General features: G+C 36.7%; 1 protein-coding gene across 1 annotated transcript; it reads right to left on the bottom strand.

The window, feature by feature from the left end:
* Positions 1-607: 607 nt before the first annotated feature.
* Positions 608-15,762, bottom strand: LOC121415481. Its single transcript, XM_041608682.1, has 2 exons — positions 14,204-15,762; positions 608-660 (listed from the first exon to the last, which is right to left on the bottom strand). The coding sequence occupies exons 1-2, from the start codon at positions 15,453-15,455 to the stop codon at positions 608-610; spliced, it is 1,305 nt and encodes a 434-aa protein (XP_041464616.1). The 5' UTR covers positions 15,456-15,762.
* Between the last annotated feature and the right edge of the window lie 4,559 nt (positions 15,763-20,321).

The raw sequence follows: 20,321 nt of genomic DNA, 5'->3' as shown, positions 1-20,321 counted from the left end.
AGATGGAATTGCAATACCAAGTAATCTCATTTAGAACCAATCCCATGACTCCATTACAGCCTATTCACTAGATGTTGTTGTTTACACATTTTTAACAATTAAAGCATGTCTTTTCTGGGAAAGGCATGTCTTTTTAAGGAAGATAGGGAATCAACTAATTTCTCAAACACTTCTTTTGATTCAGAATCGGGTTCAACAGACAGACCTCCAGACGGAGATAGCATGCTTACATCTAGTCGAATTCTGCCAGTATAGAGGCCCAGAAGGTCAAGCTGATGTAGATCAAAACTTTGTTCAACATATAAACATTTGATGTAAAATTAATCGTAAGTTCATATATAGAGTTCGTTTCTGCTGAGGCCAATCTATAGGCCGATTACATCACATATATCTCACCCCTCCTTATATCAATATAATTGGTCCAAATTGCTCCAATATGTGTACTGATCTCATAAGCTTGTTCCATATAAAATTTGCGCTATTGTTAGACATATTGATCAGCAGATAATCACGTTCCTTCCGACATATTTATCACGACTCCTGTATTCTAAAAGACGTATTTATATACGATAAAGGATTGTACCACATCCCCATATAATGGGAGAGATCAAGAATGCGACGTGCGTGACCGAGACAAGGGCTTGGAGCTGACATCCGCACCTGAAGAGGGGGTTGATAAGAAATATAAATAGGAATCGCAGTTAGACCCTAGTGTCGATCCATTGAAGCGGTATGCAAAAATGAGTTTTTAAGAAGATGTCGATAGCATTTGATGCTTGGGAGTTGAAATCCGAGCGACTTCCCCCAACGGCCCACTTAATAGCTAAGAGTTGAGTGGGGTCTGTCGAACGGATTCCACTCTTTTACTTGAGAGAAAGGGGGTATTAAGAAATGACAGGAATCGGACTAAATTTCATCCGAAGTGTATTATTTTTCAGTCTCCTCCTACCTAATTTTAATGTAAATATAATCGTGAATCTATCTGTACTGGGGCCCGTTGCAGAAAGAGTTGCGTTTAAACGCAAGCCAAAAAATCAATCGCAAGTCCCAAATGCGCGCTGTTGATTGGTTGAAAATCAAGTTGCGCGTGATTTTTAGAGTTGCGATTGATTGCAACTCTTTCTGCAACGGGCCCCTGAGCTCGAGGGAGTTAAAGTAGCTGCATACCTAGCTAGAATCTCGACTGAGTCTCTTTAGCCTATATTGCCTTGAAAGCTAAAGACAGCAAAGTCTGAAAATAACAATACTAGTACAGCTTGAATCTTGAAGGTTTGCTTTACCTGTTAACTCAATACAGTATATGAAGACACAGAAGAAGCAGCGGGCTGGGATATGAATGCGACTGAATTGTAAAAATTGTCAGCATGCGAGTATCGATTAAATTAAAATCAGCAACTAACTAGCAGTAGATGATTTTGAATAGCCACATAAAGTAAGAAACAAGCGTTTTCAAGACGAGATATCCAAATTTGTCATAGTATTAGAATTGACATTTAACGGAAGGAAAACGAAATTACAATTTAATTTATTTAAATGAAAACACCGGAAATATATAACAACATACATGTAGGCAGAAAATGATTTTTGATCATTTATACATTTCCATGAAATACTAATGAATCGATGGCCCTAAAAATACGTGACCCGTTTGTCATTAATTCAACATACTTAACTAATGAGATGGTTTCCATATGTTTCCATGACAACAACCGAAGAAGAATGCCAGCAGAAAAAAAGAATAGTTGAAGCTTGATTTCTAACCTAATAAATCACGCTTGATAACGTGATTAATGTACATTCTGAAGGTTAATTGTCGGGACCGTATATGATGAAAACAGGATGTACATTTACCTATTTTAGTATTTCCGTTTTGTTTTTCTTTCCCATCTTTTTCTCCTTCCTCTTATTTTAACATCATCATCATCACCACCTCCTTAAAATGATAATCCCACGGAGAGGGAGATGGAGGCTGGACAGAGAGAGAGAGATAGAAAGATAGAGGGAGAGAGCGGGGGAGAGAGACATAGAGAGAGACCATACAACTTAAACTTCCTTTTCATGCTTTTGGTCATTGTCTGAAAGATAATCTTATTGAATCAATAGAGATGTGGGATCCATTCTCCGGATTTGGGAGGAGTGGGTTATATTTCATCAATCGATATCAACTTCTGTGATATCGGTACATGATGGATGATCAATAACGGAAAGCCATTATCAAACTTGAAAGTATTAATGAATGTTTTATATTTCCAGCGTGGAACAATGTCCACAGTGTTGATACTCTTATAAGTTTTCCTAGAATACTACCAGAAATAAGTACTTCCGTAAATTATGAACTTCCTGTTATCAGAGGAAGACGAAGAACAATCTTGATAAAAAGCGTAGATATATATACTCCGCGATTGGACGCATTAGAAATGTGCATGATATTGTGGATCATTATGAATATGATATACAAAGCGTGTTTACAATGAATTAGCCATTTGGGCTAACATTGTTCTATTTTGTAAAACGTTTAAATATAAACAAACATAAAGAGGGTTCCAAGTATTAAATGGTTTCCCTTGTGATAAATTAATATTAAACAATGTCTAATATTTATTTTTAACCTTGATTTATTATCATAACTGCAATTACATCTATATAGAAAGCAGTTTGAAGGAATGTTTGAAAATGATTTGTACCACATAACATGTTTAGGAAATATTTTGTTAGCAGAGAAAGTGTAAAGGCACACCAAAGAAACAATCCAAATCGATCGATTGTATGACATTGGTAATAATGTAGGTCTAATTGATTTGATCTAAATCGATGTCGCCGATGTAACTTGGGTTTTGTAAAGAACTTTGAACGATTGTAGATTCAGGATTAGAGTGTCCGCCACTTCACCGTCGTTTCGACCCTTCGTGAATATCCATGTATTTACCCATTCGCTTCGTTTTATGAGGCGTGTCGACTAGATTTCTAAATCTAGGATAGACATGGCGTCTAATGGGGGCAAGCCCGTGTCTCGAATAGGGCCACTTCCCAAATAATTGAAGTAAATAGATTTTTGGCATGGACACGCGAAATCTTATGATTGGACGCGAATTGGGAGACGAAACCACATCTTATAATAGCGTTGCTTCTTCACGTTAATTATTCAAGTGAATGTTTTGGTAAGCGTGAGAACCTTGAATTTGTCGTAGGAAAAACAATTTAGCGTCCCGGGAAAATTGGCAAGGCAATTCTCTGGCTAATGACTAGTCATTTTGAGTTACTCAGTTAGATAATGACTTCAAATTTCTCGTGCAAACTCATGATTTGACATGATATATTTCGGCAGATTGTAGTCGATGATCCGAAACGCTATCCTAATGATGATGTACGATCAAGAACAGGAAGGATGGGTAGAGTATCTGAGCATTTTAAAGGAGCGATGAAAACCACATACACCTTTAGATTAATTCTACCTTAAATGCATATGGTTCGAAAAAATCTTAATTTATAGTCCGGCAGCCAAGGGGGGTAAGGTTGCATTGGAATGTCATAGTTTTTTTTTAACTGATTTTGACTGGTGAGACCGTCTATTTGAAGAATCTACATGCTGGAGCTCTGTCAGCATTGAGCAATTTGAGATATACGCGAAAATCCAAAATGGCCGCCGGCAGCCATCTTGGATTTTCTGTTTACTGACTTTAGCATACCTAGAAGTTTAGAAACTTGGGAATTACAGGTTTTAGGGGGCGGAGAATCCAAATCTGAAGTTATTTTGGGGAAAAAACAATGCATTGATGTCAAAATATACAGATAGCGGCCATTTTCCAAGATGGCCGCCATATAACATGTATTATATTGTTTATTTCCTGTATAAGGTACTTAGAATTTTCAAAACATGTAATATACTGGTTTTAGGGGATGGAGAGTCCAAAATTGAGGTTTATTTGAGGATATAACCATGCTTCGATGTAGAAATATACAAGTAGCGGCCATTTTCCAAGATGGCCGCCATATAACATGTATTATATTGTTTATTTCCTGTATAGGGTACTTAGAATTTTCAAAACATGTAATATACTGGTTTTAGGGGATGGAGAGTCCAAATCTGAGGTTTATTTGAGGATATAACCATGCTTTGATGTCGAAATATAGCGGCCATTTTCCAAGATGGCCACCTTATAACATGCATTATATTGTTTATTTCCTGTATAGGGTACCTAGAATTCTCAAAACATGGATTATACTGGTTTTAGGGGATGGAGAGTCAAAATCTGAGGTTTGTTTGGGGATATGACCATGCTTTGGTGTCGAAACATATGATAGCGGCCATTTTCCAAGATGGCTGCCATAGAACATGCATTATATTGTTCACTTACTTTAGCATACGTGCAATTTTCAAGCCTTGGAATATGAAGATTTCGGGGGATGGAAAATCCAAACCTGATGGTGTTTAAGGAATGTGATCATGTTTTGCTCTCAAAATATAAATAGCGGCCATTTTCCAAGATTTCCGCCTTGGAATATGCACTATTTCGTTTACATACGAACCTATAATTTTCAAAACATGGAATATAATGGTTTTAGAGAGTAAAAATCTGTGGTTATTTTGAGGATAGGACCATGCGTTGATGTCAAAATGTACAAATATATGAAGAAGATGGCCACCATAGAACAAGTATTACAGTAGGCCTACCGTAATTATATACAAGCAGATTCCTTATTTATCAGTCATTTTCTTTTTTCTTTTTGGACTAGGTGGAAGGATTAGGATAATGAACAATATTTAGACTTCAATTGAATGAGGCAGTAATTGAAATATCAAGATTAAGTGCAAAAAGTAGGATATCTTAGTTGTTATCGCTACATGTATGATGAGGCATATTAATCATCTGAATCATTTCCACATATTTCTTGAATGACTATTTTGATGGTTGTATGGTTTTTACATATATCACTGTGATGATGCAATATAATATAATTACTCCTCAAGATAACTTAGAGTAACCTAAAGTATATGGGAAGGGGTGGGCTGTTTATCCTCTTCTGAAGTAATGGCTTGACCTTGACAAAACAATCTTTTAATCCTCCTGAAGTGATTACCACATTGCCAAATTTGCTGTAAAATAAATTTAGTTTCAAATGCTTGATTATTTTGCATATAACTGCAACTATACAGTTAAATATTACATATGCATTGCACAGACACTGTTGTCGAAACAGGATTAGACTTGTATGCTGAAAGAAAATGCATGTAACAACTGACTGTCTTCATTTGATAATATAAAAAGGAAAAATCATGTTTCAATATTAATCTCCATTTACGGGACCACTGAAAACATCTCTGATTTGGCCACTAGCAATGAGCCAATTGAAAGCTCTAGTTTACTCAGTTCACGTATGGCATCATCACGTCAGCAACACTGATTCCTATCGACTGCAGCCCTGAATTTCTTAGGACTTTCAACACCAATAATGAAAAACGCCCAAACTGTTTATCTAGTCAATTACTTGGTACCATCAGGCTGTATTGCACTATGAAGAGCATGAAGCCTTCTCCTGTAGCTCTTTTCCAGACAGTAGCCTAAACACAACGGCTTACCATATCTAGCACTCAACTGATTCCTTTATGTAGGCAAGATATCTTTACCTCTCGAAGTTCTTTGTTAATTGAGGAACTATGTAATGAGCACAGATAGAGCAAGCAATCACCACACAGCCCCTAACATGATGTCTCTCAGCCAGTGGAAAATCTGAATGAGTGGCATCCTGGGATATTGACCCCGCTGCTGAATGGCCAGCAAAGACAGACAACTTAAGGTGACACCTGCATCAAGATGAGACCTACAGAGTGTTATCCAGGACAAGGAAGTATGAGGTTGGCATGCCATGGAAAAGAGTGGTGCAATGTCAAAAGGCTGATGGTCAACAGATCGCAAAGTGGGGCCTCCTGACAGAACCTTAGCGCTTCTTTAGCTGAATTGGATATTAAAGTGGGAAAAGGAGAATGTTGAGCCAAGTTTCCACCAGGGCCTGCAAAGGTCGGGACCCTGCTAGTAATTTTGTGGCTGAATCATAATTACACATTGGGAGCAGTTAAGTAAAAAAATCTCCTTGCCCAGAATGGCGATGAGGAATATTTACAAGTATGTTTCGACATCAAAGCATGGTCATATCCCCAAACAAACCTTAGATTTGGACTCTCCATTCCCTAAAATCAGTATATTCCATGTTTTGAAAATTCTAGGTACCCTATACAGGAAATAAACAATATAATGCATGTACGTATATGGCGGCCATCTTAAAAAATGGCCGCTACTTGTATATTTTGATATCGAAGCATGGTTAAATCCCCAAATAAACCTCAGATTTGGACTTTCCATCCCCTAAGACCAGTATATTCCATGTTTTGAAAATTCTAGGTACCCTATACAAGAAATAAACAATATAATTCATGTAATATGGCGGCCATCTTGGAAAATGGCCACTATTTGTATATTTCGACATCGAAGCATGGTTATATCCCAAAATTAACCTCAGATATGGACTCTCCATCCCCTTTAACCAGTATATTCCAAGTTTTGAAACATCTTGGTATGCTAAAGTGAGTAAACAGAAAATCCAAGATGGCTGCCGGCGGCCATTTTGGATTTTCGCGTATATCTCAAATTGCTCAATGCTGACAGAGCTCCAGCGTGTAGATTCTTCAAATAGAAGGTCTCACCAGTCAAAATCAGTCAAAAAAAAAAAAAAACTATGACATTCCAATGCAACCTTACCCCCAATATCAGGGTTTGGCTGCCGGACTATTACAAAAATATGATGAACGGTCAACGTACACTTAATTTCGCGTAGTGATATGCATGTAGAATCACATCATTGTGTCCTATAAAGTGAAGTTTGCGAAAATTACAGTTCTTCTGTTCGACGTCTTTTTCATAATTATTTATCTTTCAATAGTTTTAGGTGTCTTAAAGTATTTTTTCATAATATCTTTAACAGGTTTGGCAGAGAGGTCCTCTCAGGCGCACAATGTGGGTCACGTAATTGTGTTCTAACATTCAAACGGCTTTCAATAGTGCCACCAAATTATCGGTACACCTTCCCATGAGAACCAAGCCAGCCAATTACAACCCAGGGGCTGAAATCATATCACTTTGAAACTTTGAGGTGATTTGATCACATCAAGCGAAACATTGGTGCGATTTAAAATTCTGCTTAGTTTCTCCCCTCGTTGATCGACCGTGACACCAACGCCGTCCCATAATGCTCGTTTTGCAAGAGTACGGGGTAGGGATGACGCCAACGATAATAATGTTATATGCAAGCTTCCTCTCTCCAATTAATTCATCCAGTAGGCATTTCTTTCGGAAGCAGTATCTTCTTTTCAATCTGGGCTGTCAATTTTAGATCTTTCATTAGCAAGCGTAAAAAACAACATGGTATATTATTTAAGACAAGAGAGCATGAAAATGGGTAACATTTATATTTTATTCACTCTCACTGTTATTACAACACTCCCCCGTATTCATTCTCCTTCTTGATTTCGTTGTGTCCCTCATTATTCATCTCTAGGTATATTAAATAATAATGAAATGGTAGACAGTGCAATTTGATGTGTTGTAGGAGAAACTGAAATAAAAAAAAATGAGGGGAATGGAGAGACAGAAAGAGAGATTTATACAGAATGACAGGGAATGAGAAGTAAGGAAAGAGGGGAAGAGAGAAGGAGGGGGGGGGGGTGGTTAAGAAGGAAGAGGGCAGGAGACAGATACACGGGTATGACAGTGCATATGCAACGAAAGCAAGGCAATGTGTGCCAACGGCCTAGATATATATGACGATAAAACAGGAGCGACAAAGGGACGCCCAAAAAAAGACCAAAAACACAGCGAAGAACGGTGTGTCTCTGTTGTAACACCCACAGCGTTTAATGTGTCAATTTTCGCAGGATGGTTGGCGGTGGCATTTTAGCTTCCTGATTAAGAGTTATTTCTTATATATTTCGTTAGTAAATTGAAGAAAAAAAATCATCCAATAAACTAATCAATTGTCATGATAAAATTCGGTTGGATGTAATGCACAATTTGTTCATTTTTTAATGTTAAGGCAGTATCAGTATTTCGCGGTTTGCATCACGGTAGTCCAGTTTTCTTGATTTTTCAAACTACAATAGCAACAATACTACAACAAAATAACACATCACTCCGCACAATGTAATACTTGTTTCTACAGTTCTGTCCTTCTTTACGATGACGGTGTGTAACATTCATAATCTTTAAAAAATTCATTGGTTCGTCAATTTTTTTGGCAGACAAACATTATATAAACAGTTTTTTCTCCAGACCAATGGAATATATTAACAGAATATGACAAAATAAAATCAAATAATCTGGAACAGAAAATAGCAAATACATCATAGCCTAAACCAGGTCAGATGTAAACCACATTATTTCAAATTCTAACTGTCATATGTATTATATCATATTTGCAGGGTTCACATCATAGAATGTATTTAATAACAACTTCATTTGAAGTGTTGAATTACTGTTAAATATGAAAATTATATATCGAGCTTCAATGCTATGTCAGTAATCCAGTCATCTCCTTATTCATTGCTTAAAATTTATCAATCCAAAGTTAAATTTGGGCGCGCAATTGGATACACAGCGAAAGTATCACGAACTGAATTAAACACAATAAAAATAGGTATACGTATCCTATGTAGACCTATCAGTTTGCCAACATTTTAAAGCAGAATAGATGTGTAGCTGTAATTGAGTTAGCCCCTTAGCTGCGTTTAAAGATATTGGCCAATCATTCCTAATTTGGTTCACGGTGGACCAGGTGGAATTCCTAATGATAAAAGCAGCGCAATCTATCATGGTTGCTGCTAAACGTTCTTCGTGACGTATGTTTGGCGGCAAAAGATCTAAGGAAGGGAAGGTTTGGTACGCGCCGCGGTAGCAGGCCATGCCTCAGTAGTGACGAGATGAATTACATAATTGTATTATAGGGCAACCTCCTTTCCCCCCAATAACATTCGTGGAAATTTGAATTAATGAATCTATATATTATTAGGTTAATCCGTTATTTTTTCCACTTCTTTCCACGTCTAGGTATAATCTAAATAAATTTTCTTAATGATTGAATTTCAGATTTGCTTGTCTGTATCTTCCTGATTGTGGGACCTTAAGTCGAGTATGCCATGCAACAACGTACATGGTAAATTAAGCTGTTTCAGATGAGTTTTAAATATCTTAATTGAGAAAATTTCTATATGACGCCTTTTAAAGTACACAGGCTCATGCTGCACATTAATGAATCTTAGTCAAGGAAACACATTAACATTCTTCATGATGATGTTCATGTTGAATGAAACGTGCAAGGGCACTAATGAGAAATAATCATGAGGAAATAATAATTCGCACGTAATATGATTTTATTTTGGTGTAATCCGGGCTATCGTGATGGTTGTTAAGAATGAATCTTGAGGTGCAATAGACAAATCGGACCCAGAAGTTATAATATATAGGTGTTCCTTATGTATATATATTAATTGTAATGCTGCTTCTCTTTATTTTGAAAAAAAAGAGAAATAATACTTGTAATGCTGAGAATTATAGTGTAATAATATGTTCATTTATATAGCGCTCTTACAATATATCATCGTTTCACAGCGCTTTACACAGTGATGGAATAGAAAATTATAATAACTAATACATGTTAATATTATTGATTAAAAAGCAGAGTCTTGAGATGTTTCTTAAATACTTCCAAAGAAGGAGAAAGTCGCATATATCTTGGAAGGTATTCCAGAGTCTTGGGGCACATGTCTGAAAAGCATTGTCACCTGCTTTAGTATTTGTACGTGGAATACACTCACGTGTGATAATGATCAAGAAGTAGGGATCTATGATTCTGTGTTTCAAATTTGAATTAACGTATTAACAGAGAGTAAATGGAGCATTGTGTGTGTTTGTGTGTGTGTCTACATGAGAGCAATAGTTTATGTGTGCATTCATTGTAAAAAGAGAGAGGGTGAGAATGGTGTGTGTGTGTTGCGGGAACGAGAGTGTGCATGTACGTGAGTTTATGCGAGAAAGGCGCTGTTTTAAATATGTTCTCTGTTGTTTTAGAACAAGTTTTTTTCTTACAAACAACCTTCCTATCCCTTCTTATTTACAGAGATATAGATATGTTTTCTACCCCGATGACTAAAAAATTGGATGCGTGATTTAATCGCCCTGCGGCGTGTAGAAGATGGTTGGTAAATCAAACCTTCCTCTTGGCATGCCTGATTCTGAGAGCAAAATACATTTTCCAGGGTTACAGTGCCCTTTACATGAGACTCTTGGTGATACTTTCATATGAAATCCCCAACTTACACACATTGAAGGCGGTAAAAGCTAACAATGTGAAGAGAGAAAAAAAAATCTGTCTCATCCGAATCATAGGAAAATTATAAAATCACGACAAAATGAGGGAGTAGTTTTTTGGTTAATAAAGGGTTAGATTTGTATTGTATACACAGTACAATACAGGATTGAATTTTGAACGAAATAGAATCACAGAATATGGTGTATTATATATTTCCATTATTCCTTTTATGTTAATATATATAAATATATATGTATATATATATATATATATAAACATCAATACACACACACACACACACACATATATATATATATATATATAATGTTAAAACAGATGATTTATATAGCGTCTTTACATTTTGATTTAATGCTTAATGTGCTTAGAAGAGAGCAAAACATAAAGTAAAGAGAACAAAGAAGTACAAGAAAGGGTAAATTACAAACGAGGAAAAATGTCTGTCTTCAAACCGAGTACCTGCTGGTGAATAAATGTAATTTTGGTTGCCTTAAAGGATGTTGCAGAGTTAAAGTTCTTCAGCTCCAGTGGTAGTGAATTCCACGTGGCTGGTCCGGCATTAGCAAAGGCTCGATCGCCCCAGGATTTTTTAGATAGGGGAATATGCAAGACACTAGATTGGGATGATCGCAGTGTGCGTGCAGGTTGATAGTAGTATATAAGAGACTTGTCGTAATAGGGTGCGGATCCATTGATGATATGATAAACCAAAAGTAGAGTATGCAATCTTTTATGGGCAACCAATGGAAGTTTTCTAGAACAGTAGTGATGTGATCGTAATTATTTGACAGAGAAACAATGCGAGCTGCTGAATTCTGAAGTTTTTGAAGTCGGATAATTTTGGAGTTATAAATATATTAAAGAGAAGACTATGACCGAAATCAAGGCGTGAGTAGATGAGTGAGTGCACAAGTTTCTCCGTTGCAGAACGAGTTAAATATTTTCGAATGAAACCAATTTTACGCAATTGACAGCGGACATATTTACAAATACTTGTGACCTGATTTCACATCGGCATTTGGTAATCAAAAATGACACCAAGATTGCGGCACATATCAGAGAAAGAAACATGACTACCGGCTGTGAAAATGGAGTATGTGTTAAGTCTACTTAATTGAGATTTGGCGCAAAAAACATAAGTAAATTGAAAATAAGGTCGTGTATCATAGGCATAAATAATGGTGATAAACCGAGTAGGTAAATTGAAAATAAGGTCGTACCGCCTACAGAGCCCTGAGGTACTTCACAACCTAATGACCGTGGGGAGGATGTGAAACAGTCAAGAACGACAGACTGTTAATGGTATGGTAGGTAAGATCTAAACCATTTAAGAGCCTGGTCCTGGATACCTAAGCTTGTAAAAATATTTACAAGTTTCTTGTGATGTATTGTATTCAATTTTCAATATAATACTAGAAACCTTTATGAGTAGAATCTCAACATATGATGAGGTCGGTAAGCTGATTGAAAAGGGTCAAGTAAATTGTGTTCTAAAAAGGAGCGTTTGAAAAGACATTTCTGTAGAATCACGAACGAAAAAGTTCGTATGATAATAATAATAATAATAATAATTAGACCATTTATATAGCGCAGTCACTATACAAATATACTCTACTGCGCTGTAGTGTGACAGAGCTCCCAACAATGCTACTGCTCAAACAAATTAAACAATTATGCATATAATACAATTAACCAAAAACTTCTGAAAAAAGATGGGTCTTCAATAAATGTTTGAAGATGGTAACAGTTGGTGCTTTTCGTATTTCCAGGGGTAATTTGTTCCAAAGCTTTGGAGCAGCACAACTGAAAGCACGATCCCCAAGAGTTACTTTTGTTCTCAAGTGAGGTAGCTTTAGAAGCAGCTTATCCTGTGTACTTCGTAAGTTATGTGCATATGAATGTGACCTAAATGATATTAATTCAGACAAGTAATTCGGAGCTTGACCATTCAGTGCTTTGTAAACAAGCAAAAGTATCTTAAATGCAATTCTCTGCCTTATTGGCAACCAATGTAATTGAATCAGAACAGGTGTAATATGGGAAAACTTTGAGGAACCGGATACAAGTCTTGCACATGCATTCTGAACATGCTGCAGCTTGTTGATTTGCGAGTCTGGTAAACCAAACAATAATCCATTACAATAATCAAGCCTACTGCTAATAAATGCATGGATAAGGGTTTCTGCGCTTTTCTGGTCCAAGTATCTACGAATATGGCGTAAGTTGTATAACATATAAAAAGATGATCTACTAATGTTGGATATGTGTTTCTCCATGTTTAAGCGAGAATCAAGCCATACACCCAGATTTTTCACTACGTTTGATGGTTTAACTTCTGAGTCTCCAACTGTTATGTTGCTAACACTCAGTTTTGCTACTTGCCTGCCTGTCCCGACTATGAGAAACTCTGTTTTTCCATCATTAAGCATTAGCTTATGTTGGGACATCCAAAAACGAATATAACTTATACATGATTCCAAGTTTGAAATATTGTCATTATGGTTTTCCTTATCAGGGCTGAAAGAAATGTATAACTGTGTATCGTCAGCATAGCAATGACAAGAGACATTAGGGAAGCGCCTTTGAATGATAGTAATCAAGTTACTTGTATAAAGAGTAAAAAGAAGGGGGCCGAGGCGTGACCCTTGAGGCACTCCGTATGGAACATCAAAATTCTGAGATATAACATCATCTACTATTATTTTTTGTTGTCTGTTAGAAAGGTAAGATTCAATCCATGTGAGGACACAGTCGCTCAAACCAAAAGATGTATGTAGTATGTTCAACAATATCCTATGATCAATAGTGTCGAAAGCGGCACTCAGATCCAACAATACCAAAAGTGTTACCTTTTGATTGTCCATTGCCAATAGAAGATCATTTTTTATTTTGACTAAGGCTGTTTCGGTACTATGAAACTGTCTGTATGCTGACTGCATACATGGAAACAATGCATTATGAGAAATATGTTTTAGAATTTGCTGAGTAGCAGCTCCTTCAACAAGTTTTGATATATACTGTAAATCACTAACTGGTCTAAGATTATCAAAACTAGGCTCCATACCATGCTTCTTAAGAAGTGGCTTCACCAATGCAACCTTCCATTCGGAAGGGAAAAGGCCATTTAAGAGTGACAAGTTAATAATTTTCGTAAAGACTGGGAGTAGCGATTCATTACAATGCAATAGAAGATTAGTTGGGATTGGATCCAAAGAACATGATTTCTTGCTAAGATTTGTGACCAGTTTCTCCACATCCCTTTCAGATAATATTTCAAAATGAGAGAAGATTTGAGACTGAGAGTGTGAAATCTCAAAATTTGTACTATCCAAAGATATGTCATCAGAAGTAAAAGTTCCATTATTTACAGTTAACTCTATTTGAGAATGAATTTTTACGATCTTATCGCAGAAGAAATTCCCTAAATCATTAACAAATGTTCTCTTATCAATATGAGGAGGTATCACTGGATGAAGCTTGGTCATATTCAGCAAAGATTTAGTAACATTAAAGAGACTTCTTTGATTAGAACTGTTTTCCAATATCATTTCAGAGTAATATGTACGTCGAGCACTATTCATAACAAATAAGGTCTCATTACGAGCGATTTTGAAATTCTCGTAATCAAGAGAGGATTTTGTTCTCAACCATCTCTTTTCAGCCTTTCTTCTTTTTCTTTTTTGTGTTCTTACATCATTTGTAAACCATGGTACCTGCGGGTGAGATGAAACGGTCTTGGTAATCAAAGGTGCGTGTTTGTTCAAAATTGAATTAAGTGTATCATTATATAGAGTGACCAATTCTTTAAGATCATCAGGAGTACTAGTACAAAGTGAACTATTAGCAACATCACCCTTCAAAGAGTCCAAATCTATACAACCAATTTTACGGAAGGATGTTTTCTTAGGAGGCAACTGTGACTTCAATGAGTTCAGGTGACAAAAAACAGGGAAATGATCAGATATTAGAGAGCCAGGCCACGGTCGCCCGACAATTATGTTGTCTGACTTACGAGATATAACCAAATCTAGAGTGTGACCATGTATATGAGTACTACAATCAACATGCTGAATACAAGAAAATGACTCAAGTAGATCCATGAATAACCTAGACTCTTGATTATCAACATCGACATGAATGTTAAAATCACCAGTGATAATAACAGGTATATTGGACAACAAGTGTTCCTGTATAAAGTCGTTAAATTCAGACATAAAAACCGACATTGGTACAGGATGAGCATCAGAATACGGTGGTCTATAAATATTAATTAGCTTAAGTTGGAAAGATTTGAGTGATATATGGTAACAAGCAAACTCAAACGACCTCTTTTCACCAGCCAGAACCTGATGAACATCGAGATTGTCCTTGAAGAGAAGAGCAGTTCCTCCACCACGACGAACAGTACGCGGGCAATGGACAAATCGGTGACCATCAGGAATGATATCATGGATGATTGCAGAGTCATTATCTGTCAACCAAGTCTCAGTCATAGCGTACAAGTCGGCCTTACTTTCACAAACGAAATCCAAAAGCGATGCTGACTTACTACGTACTGAGCGAACATTCACCGTACACAACTGAAGGTAACTGGAATGAGTAGAGATGGAGGAGCTGTTGCTACTTGTGTCTCTCACCTCCTTTCCCTTACCACCACGCGTTCCTCTCCTGGTTTTCTTTTTACGATTAAATCTGACTGTACTGCGATTAATGTGAAGTTTGTTGATGATGCGTAGAACATTTTCCGGTAGTGAAGACCCGCGACCTTTCAAATGACGAAGCTGTGTTGGAGTGTATTGAATCCCTGGTTCAGAGGAAGATAACCCATGCAAAGGCGATGTAGATGACAATTGCTGGTCAGGGCCAGGGTTAGGGTTTATATCTCCATCTTGCAGTAGCTCAATCTGAAAGGTGGCATTGCAGTTCGAGCTATAGGAGATCCTAGTCTTAAGGAAATGCTTCCTGATGAAAGGCTGATGAACAGAAGGAAGAAATGTTGACTGCCCATTGTAATGTCCAGGTCCATTCATGTGAACATGCAGACACAAAGCAACCACCAGGCACAGCTGAAGAAGTCCCATTGTGTTCAGGTTCTGGTTCGGCGCATATACTTACATAATACAATGAGTACACATTACACATAGACAGCTACTTACAATGTACTGGAAGCCATACTACCTTGCCTTAACTGAGATAACCAAAGTAGCCAAAACTTGAAATTGATATTACAGGTAACCACAATCACAGAAAACTCTAAAAAAGGTCTAGTAACATCTAGATAACTAGCTTAACCAAATAGCAATGACCACAAAATATAATTCTGTGCTAAAAGCAGTAAATTAACAATGTAAATGGGAGCTCTGTGGAGAGCCGCACAGTGTGCGCTAATCCTAACCAAAAAAAAAAAAAAAAATGTATGTACGCAATCGTGATTTGAATCATGATTCTATGACCTTACTCTGTCGAGCTACTTTCAGTTTAACTCTTGCCAAGCTCAAGGTGCTCTATATGCTCATTGTATGTACATGATTATGTATTATGCATGCATTTCTTGTCATGTACAAGTTCTGTGTTGGTCATCGCATCGTCATCTACTTTTCATTTTTGGTCATGTCTTCAACTTCTATAGTAAATGAATTAATCCAGTTCTAGTAAATGAATTAACTGGAAGAACAATGATCTCAGTTGTTGTTGAGTAAACAGTATCAATATTGAATTGGATCTACGATGGAATCCGCTTCCGGACACCATTTTGGATAAACCAACAAGATGAATAGAAGCATATGGACCCTGTGATAGAAGTAAACAAAATGAGGTATAGACTGAATTCTGCAAGCAAAAGATTTTCCGAGAGCCAAAATACGTGCAAAAATTTTCCTCTGTCAAACTGCGCACTACTGATGCATACCGGATTGGCCCGAATATCAGGAGAAACAGCATTGGAATGAAGATCGTGTAAACGCTGATTCTGTGATATTGTGGTTCATGTTTGTATTTTGAATCATGATTCAAATCATGATTCTGGCTTGAGGTCGCATAAACACAGCCTTTAAAACAGAAGGCACAGTAGCTTGATCTTGCATACTATTAAAGGTTAACAATTTTACACATAATTGGGGCAAAAGTGGAAGCGCAATCGTTAACAAGAAAAGTAGGAGCATGATCTAATTGGTAAGATTTGGGAGGCAGTTTACGAATAAGGGAAAGGACTTCTGCGCTGGTATGTTGAAAAGTCCCGAGGTGGGAAGAGGTGACTGGCTCTGATTCAGATGGCAAGTTATGGTGTAGTCTAATTCGGATTTTTTTTTTACTTCGATTTGCGACGTTGAACAGTTTCTTATCGGTGGCAGATGTAGTTCTATCAATGCTCAGATATTACAAGAAGAAGAAGTTATATATATATATATATATATATATATATATATATATATATATATATATATATATATATATATATCGCCTGCTTTTCATGATCTTAAATGATCTTAACATGCTTTTTTTCTTCTCCTTTTTTCTGTCCTTTATTTATTCCTTTCTTTCTTTCTCTTTGTTAGAGATTCTTGATTTATTTTTTTCATGTTTTTCTGTATCAAATTATTTCCTCCATTCTCCTTTCCTCCCTGTCTAATCCCTTTTGATCCTCTTTCACCTTCTATACCTTGTTATTTCTTGTTATTTCTCCCACTTGAAACCCTTTTAGCTCTGCACTTTCTGATTGATTGATTTCTATTTGTCCTTTGTGTCATAGCCGATTTTTGACTGAGTATTGTAATTGGACTAGCACGAATACATCAGATATGATCCCGCAGATAAGGTGTCATGTTCGCCTGCATGGCCTCTCTTTTCTAAAACACGCTATTTCAATCATACAGACATCCCAGTAAGGAGCCAAGATTCATTCATTTTCTTCCTCCTCGAAGCGGTAAAACCTGAAAACATATGACACCATTGCTTCTCTAGTCATCTTTTGATATCTCTCTCACCGCTGGAGTGTACAAGGTCCCAGAAAGGCTTGCGGACGGATTACTAATTATTTTTTTTCTTTAATGGTTTTTCGCGAGGCGTTGGCCTCTTCACTGTAATTTGCTAAGACAGGAAGATGGCAGTGCATGACGAGAACTAACAGTAAAACAGAGTGGATTTAGCAATGCTTCTAATCAAAGTACATGATATTTATAGGCGTAACAACGTTCCTTATACAAAAGACTGAAGGTCGGGGAGCGAGTGGATCCAGAAATAAAAGAGCAGCGATTACACAATAATATCAGTCCCCCTCCCTCTACAACAAATGTACTGGGATGAATTTATTTAAACTTGCGTGTGTGTTTGTGTGTGACGTTACCCCACACTGCAATCCGAGGACACAAACAATTCCCTTTTAAAGCGATTTAACATGTAACAGACATCATCGGTTCGGGGATTATTGCAAAAGGTATGAGACAATATTATTCTGTATCACAGTCATGATAGGGGCAAAGTTCAAAATTTTCTCGATTATACAGTGAAACCCGCTTTAATAATGCATTGATTACAATTTTGCATTCTTAAGGATAACTTCCAAACACTATATCATTATGCATTTCTCCCACTAATCAAATGCATAGTTACGATACAGTACAAGTGCAAATATTATTTGTGAAAATTTCAGATTTCACTGGCAAAAGAATCAATACGTCATATCATGGTATACTAAATTTTATAAAGGCTCTAGACTATAATTTGTACATACTCTTTTATAGAAACTAAAACAGAACCAAACCAGCTTTGTTGAAAAGTTTATCATTGATTTCTACTGTAGACGTGTATATATATGGGTGTTTTATGTTTTGGTTGCGGATTGATAAAAATAATTCCAACATGGAACTCGTGGATCAATCAACAATATATCAAAAGTAATATAATATATAGTATAATTGCCATTCTTGTGATTACATAGTGTTTGGAAAAAAAATATATGCAAAAAGGTGAAAGGTGGGTAGAGGAAAGCAGAAAGGGGGGGGGGAGAGGGGGAGAGATGGTAGGTGTTGGGGAGGGGGTCGACTAGAAGGGACAAGTTAAGAGAAAGAAACAGCCAAGTTGTTAAGCTCCACCGTGCGTATCAGTGGAGCAAAAATAAGTATGAAACTAACCTCTGATACAAATCTTATTAAACCCAATTCACCTCATGCTATGAGAGTATGGTGAAAAGCTGCTCGCCTTGGGCTCATTTCGATTTGCACGTGATCATTACAGTTCGTGCTAGGAAAGGAATTATATTCATAAACCCTATCAACTATTATAATATTAAGATATGAGCTTCTTCCAATTGATATATATATATATATATATATAGCAAAATACAATATATATATGTATATAAATATACATACATACATACATACACACACATATAACAACGTATTTCTGATTTCTTTAACACGTAGTAATGTATTGTTCCTTTTCTCTCTCTTTCTTGAGGGCGGATGGGGGTGTAAGACGTTCACAGTCGGCTATCCAGGAGGAGGAGGAGGGGGGGGGGGAGGTACTAGAAAGCAGCTTGTAATACCAAACTTTCTTTATGAATTTCGATGAGGGTGGCATGATGTGGATTTGAACGTGTGGAAACATGCCAGGAATGACGTGTTGGAGTGATAAAATGCAATAGCATGCTCACAATGAATTTCAATGATGAATTCTATTCTAAATCTTAATATATATTCATCATAGTGGCGTCTTACTTCCTCGCTTGCCTAAGTTTTATGAAGCCATAAACAACATTATTTTGCATGAATTGTCTAGGCATAATCACCGCCCCCATTTAAAAAATTCAATAACAAGGAATGTTTAGCGAGGAAGATGTTATAGTGAGGAAATTCAGACTGTAGGCAGCAAAAACTTAACAAAAAATGTTAACAAAGAAAGAGGAAGAAAGCAGGAAGAGATGACAGAGCAAGAGAGGGGGAGATAAAGAGAGAGAGAGAGAGAGAGAGAGAGAGAGAGAGACGGAAGGTGGGAGGATGTAGAGAGATATAGAGAGGGAAGAGGGGGGGGGGGTAGTCCTAACATCCAAACTTCTGGTAGATTGCACGTAATCAGGACAACATAGGTAACACCATATGGTAATGACAGCATCACTCGTAATCAAACTGAACCACGTTAGACTGCTTAAAGCACTTGCTTCCAGTTCACATGTACTTTTTCCGTCTTTTGCATAAATAATTTCTTGAATCTAATGGTTTACATTGATTTTGATTTTGTTGACGAGATAATTAAGTGGTATTAATGTTTTACTCATTCAAATAATATCAATGGATTATTCATCATATACTAAAGTAATTTTGTAACTGCTCTTAATTTATGATTTATTACTTGTTACATGGGTTGATGATGATAAGAATAAGACCAACAAGTGACGTAAAATTATTTAAGTTTGAATAAGAAAATTCGATTCGACTGATATCGTCACATATGGAAAAATAATCTCTTGTATGGCTCGAAAAGAAAAAAAAGATAGAAAGAAATATCCATATTCAATCCTGTGTGTTCTCTAAAACATGAATCACGTGCTCCCTTATACTAAACATTACCTGTACAGGGTATCATAAAAAAGCTACATGCTGTAATAAATAAGCAGTCGGGATCACCGAAATCTCCCCAAGACTTTTCCATCATTCAAAATCCACTAAACATTAGGAATTCTCCATTTACAGAGTAACTTTACGAAGAGTAAAGACAACCTTGACATCCTCTAACAATCTAATTGATGTTTAGGTAAACATGCTGATGGAGAATAGAAAAAAAAACACGATTGAGCTTTGGGTTGGATTCCTATGTTAAGCTATAGAGAAAAAGTACTCGCGTATAGTAATAAAGCAAATTGGTATTAGGGATCAGCCGTCTGTAATCCAATAATGTTCGGTATGGAATAACATGTGCGTAGGCGTTGTGTGTTATCATTCAAATTTGAT

Source organism: Lytechinus variegatus, chromosome 5 (genome assembly GCF_018143015.1).
Source record: "Lytechinus variegatus isolate NC3 chromosome 5, Lvar_3.0, whole genome shotgun sequence".
In the NCBI taxonomy this organism is placed as follows: domain Eukaryota; kingdom Metazoa; phylum Echinodermata; class Echinoidea; order Temnopleuroida; family Toxopneustidae; genus Lytechinus; species Lytechinus variegatus.
Note: the sequence above shows the minus strand (reverse complement) of the source record. Positions and strands in the feature narration are given on the sequence as shown.